We start from the raw sequence: 4785 nt of genomic DNA, 5'->3' as shown, positions 1-4785 counted from the left end.
ATATAGTGAAGTTTGTAGGTGGTTAAGTTGAAATTACGAGTAAAAACTAGACATAAAAAAATGATATGTGTATCACACTGTGTATCATTTGTGTATCAGATATGTATCATATTTGTATCAATTGTGTATCACATGTATATCTATGTATACCTGTGTATGAAATACATGCGTGATACATGTGTCGCAGGAGAATTATTTGAACTCGATTTAATTACGAATTCGATACAAAACCAGTTCAAATCACCTCCAATCTTTCTCAAATTTTGTATATTGACTTATCTATATGTTTTCAATGTATTTCAACTATACCCATTGAAAAAGTTCTTTTTTTGCTTAGATTTTTGGAATATTGTATATTTTTTTCTGTATTTCATCACCTTATTTGTTACCTCATCCATGAAATTTCTTTCCGTCTTGCATCTAATGTTGCTAATCACGCTTAAAAATATGGAAGGTGATTTTTGCATGTGATTCTTTGAGAGAAAGAACCTTATTTATTTGGTTTTTCAATTTTTATATGTGCTTGGCTAGTTTTTGTAAGTTTATGACTAATGGCTAGAGGTTGGTAAGTTGAGATTTATTTGGGACATTTGTGTAAGTTTTCCTACTTTATTTTCTTACCTTTTTTTCTTCATAAAACTTTGAGGCACTGAACAAGTCCTAATCTTGATAAATGAGGTTGTGATAAATTCAACTAAATACTTCTGGTTCGTACATAGGCGACACTAAGCCTGTCAAACGGGCCGGTAATTAGGGGGGCGGGTGGGCTGGGTTAGGGGGTTGGTCCGTTCATCAAAAGAGATCCGGTTAACCGGACCGGTCAAACCCAGTCAACAAAAATTACTGTTGAACCGGTTAACCGGCCCGACCCGTATCGGTCCGGACCGGTTTAACCGCTAGAAATCTGATTTTTTTTTTGAAAATGTCATATGACCGTTGCCCAACGGGTTGATTGCAAGAATAGTCCTTTTTTGGGCAATGTTTTTAAAAAAATAACACTTCTAGTAATTACTAATTTAGCCATTTGAAAAACTATAAATACACCCCTCTTCTTCACTCATCTCTCATTTCTCAAACTCAAATTCTCAATTCAAGTTAAATCATGCCCCGTACTTCTAGAGTGCGCTCATATGTTTGGGAACACTTCGAGGTGGTAGAAGGAAATGAAGAAGTTCACAAAGTGAAGTGCAAGAACTGTGGTCTAGTCTTAAATCTTCGTATAAAGTGGGTGGGCACAGGCTGTTTAAGGAGGCATATGAAGAGTTGTCTTGAGCGTCCTCCAGAAATTCGTATTTAAGTTGATTTGAGACAATTTGTGTTACTTTAAAACTATTAGACGTATTTATGCATAATGTTTTAGTTTGTTGGATTAATTTGAAGTATTATTATGCAATGAAAATTTAGTTTTACTCTTTTTTCGTTAATTTAGTTGTTGTTAAATGTAAACTTTAATTTGTAAGTTTGAAATAAAATAATCCAAATGTTGCCCAATTCTGTTGCTGAAGTTAACCGAACTAATAATAATCCAAATGATGCCCCGTCTGACCCTCCTGTTACTGCCTCTACTTTTTCTAGACAACCTTCTACAATATTTTTGTGTTTAAATTTGAATTAAAAAATTTAGGTCACAATTCTATAATATAATTTTATAAGGAATTGCCTTAGATAAAAAAAATAGAAAGTAATAGTTGGGCCCACTTAGGCCCACATAGGCCCAAGACCGGCCCACTTAGCCCGGGACTATTAGTTCGTGGTCCCGGTCCCGGGCTGGTTCTTACAAAAAGCCCACGAAATCCGGGACCACATAGGACCAGCTCACGAAGCTCATTTAGGAACAGGCCAGGCCCACATTATAGCCCTATTTGTACTACACACAAAAAAAATGCCACAATAAAGTAGAAGTTTATTGATATAAAAACTCATATCATAATAAACTTGGAGTTTATTGATAAAAACTATTGCTATCATAATTGCACACTTTTATCTGTCTTATATATCTAGCATGACATGAAAACTTGATATGTATCTAAAGTTTATTTATATGGCTTATATGACTTAACTTATATGACAATCCCTGAAGGATTATTGCTTAAAGCATATACAATTCTTGATCTTGAAGTACCACATCCTCAGTGCAATTGTGCACAAATGTATCTTGCTACAGCTATACGCATGATAATATGATAGTAGTTTTTACCCCTATGTTGGGATATTGAAATGACGATTCCAACAAGATCATATGAAGTCAATTCATCTCTATCAGGAATGACTCTCAAGGTGCAACATATTCATTCAAGTTAATATGGCTGATTTATTCATCAAATCTCTGCCGACGTCAACCTTCAAGAAGCTAGTGCACAAGATTGGAATGCGAAGGCTCAAGGATATGAATTGATGCTCTCATCAGGGGGAGTTAATACGCGTTATACTTTTTTTCCCTTACAAGGTTTTGTCCCAATGATCTTTCCTTGCAAGGTTTTTAATAAGGCAACCAAAAGGCGTATTGTTAGATATGTGTACTCTTTTTACTTCTCTAGAATTTTTTTTCCTAATGGGTTTTGTTTTAGTTAAGATCTTAACGAGGCACATTATCTATTGAATAGACTTTCCAGGGGGAGTGTTATAAATAGAATTGTATTTGAGCTGAATGTCTATATTTAGAGTGTTTAGGGCTTGTTATTTGGTGGCTAAGTCACTTTTCTCCTATAAATAGAGGGGTCCTATTCCATTGTAATTAATCTCAAAGCAATAAAAATTCTCTCTTGCTTTGCAATATTCTTCTTTTGTCGTTTTATAACATTTTTAGTATAGTGGACAAATAAAAATGAACGTAGGAAGTATTTTTGGTACAATTTTTGATTGCGGGATTAATAATTAGTGGGATTGTTAAACCACAATTATAGTATTATTTTTATACCACTCTACATGGAAAATAATTCTCGGATTACCAATTTTGGGATAAACCAACAAAATGACACATTTATCATTCTCCAAAGCTTTTTAATAAAGACAAGCTTAAACTTGAAAATAAATTTTTGTGCAATTTATAAGTTTAAATCAAATACATATTTTATAATATATCTTATATATCCAATTTTTCGTCTAATGAACTAAACATTTACCAATAAAATATGTCTACTAAATAATTCGTTATTATTTACCACAATATTATAATCATCAGGGACGGAGCCAATGAATAAGCTACGAATTCATCTGACTAGTAACTTCGGCTTAAGCTCTTACATGTGTTAAAAATCCAACTAAATAAGTGTAAGATATAGAGTTTGAACCCAGTAAATTAGATACGATGTGGTAGAATTTCGAATTTGAACCTAAAAAGTTAAAATCTTAGATCCGCCTCTAATAATCATGTCATTATAATCTAGAGATAACTTGTTCGCCAACCATACGATCCCATAAGGGCTTGCACAGTCTACATAGTTGATTAATCCTCTAAACTGGTAAAACGATCAAAGACATGCACAGGGATACTCATGCATTTTGTATTGTATAAAAGAACAGAAAAGCAATGAACCACGCTGATGTTCAAGGGTTTCAATTAATTGGAAAAGGAAATGTAAATTTCCAAATAATTCTTCCCTAAATGAATGTCTAATCCTGCTAGCGCTAAATTGACTTGTTGAATAAACTCCCCAATGGAGACGTAATAAAATTAACGAGAAAAAAATACAGGATCTTACACAAATTAAGCCATGGAAGAGAAGAGGGCACACTTAGTGGCGCCAACCTTCAGTAGCGCGGTTCATTTTCTTTAGACATGAGAATATGGTTCCTCACGTAGTCAGCCCTGTTGTTTTGCAAATCGGGCATAAATTCTTCTGCATGAGCCATTGCTTAATGCAGCCAGCGTGAAAGTCGTGGCCGCAATTCAGTGTTCCAAGATCATCTCCATCGTTATATTCTTCCTGCAAATGAATGAAAACCCGTTAAAAACTCTACTTGGCGAGTCCAATCTAATTGTATGAACTTTAAGTAGGCATGCAATAATAGTAGAGAACATCAAATTGAGTACCCGGCATATGCAGCATGGTTCTGTATCCTCAGGTTCTTCTGTTTTTATGCAATTATAATTTCGCTGCTTCAGACGACTCAAAATAGTATCTTCAGTTAGCCCAGTGCAAACATCCCCAATGCGCTCCCCAAGTGCCAGTAACTCCTGGAAACACATCACACAGGCACTGTTTAGCACATCGCCTTCACAATAGAATGTACGGAGAATGGTTCAAAATGCCCCTAAACTGTTGAAAAAGGTTTAAAAATACCATTCATCCACCTATTGGGCTAAAAATACCCCTCCATCCACTTTTTTGGTTCACTTATTCCCTTTGTCAGTTAGGTCAATGCTAAATTAAAAATAATTATTTTTTTTTTTTGTAAAGCTTAAAAAACAAAATTGCAAAATATTTTCGTTTTTTAAACTAATGCACCCATAGTCCACTAATTTAGTAAAGTCTTCCTCTTTTTTTTCTTTTTTTTCTGTTTTTACAAAAAAAACAATTCAGTTTTTACAAAAAAAGATAATTTTTTTCAGTTTTTTAAAGCATTTCTTTTATTAAAACTGAAAAAAAATTGTAAAAACAGAAAAAATGTTTTTTAAAAACAGAAAAAAATATTTTCAACAAAATATTTTGTTTTTGAAAAATATTTTTTTTCATTTTTTTAGTTTTTTAAAACATTTCGTTTTTATTTTTGTTTTTCAGTTTTTTTTAAAAGAAAATATTTTCTTCTTTTTAAAAAAACTGAAAAAATAAATATTTTTCAACA

The 4785-nt window shown here is 33.1% G+C and overlaps 1 protein-coding gene across 1 annotated transcript in view; it reads right to left on the bottom strand.

Annotated features, from left to right (window-relative positions):
* Positions 1-3540: 3540 nt before the first annotated feature.
* LOC109243415 (probable E3 ubiquitin-protein ligase RHG1A) overlaps positions 3541-4785 on the bottom strand; it is a 4361-nt gene continuing 3116 nt past the window's right edge. Inside the window, exons 4-5 of the mRNA XM_019410345.1 lie at positions 4034-4177; positions 3541-3926 (exon numbers count right to left, since the gene is read on the bottom strand). Coding sequence (XP_019265890.1) covers positions 3795-3926; positions 4034-4177 — 276 coding nt within the window. The 3' untranslated portion in view covers positions 3541-3794. The remainder of the gene's footprint in view (positions 3927-4033; positions 4178-4785) is intronic.

The sequence above is a fragment of the Nicotiana attenuata genome, unplaced genomic scaffold (genome assembly GCF_001879085.1).
Source record: "Nicotiana attenuata strain UT unplaced genomic scaffold, NIATTr2, whole genome shotgun sequence".
Lineage (NCBI taxonomy): Eukaryota > Viridiplantae > Streptophyta > Magnoliopsida > Solanales > Solanaceae > Nicotiana > Nicotiana attenuata.
Note: the sequence above shows the minus strand (reverse complement) of the source record. Positions and strands in the feature narration are given on the sequence as shown.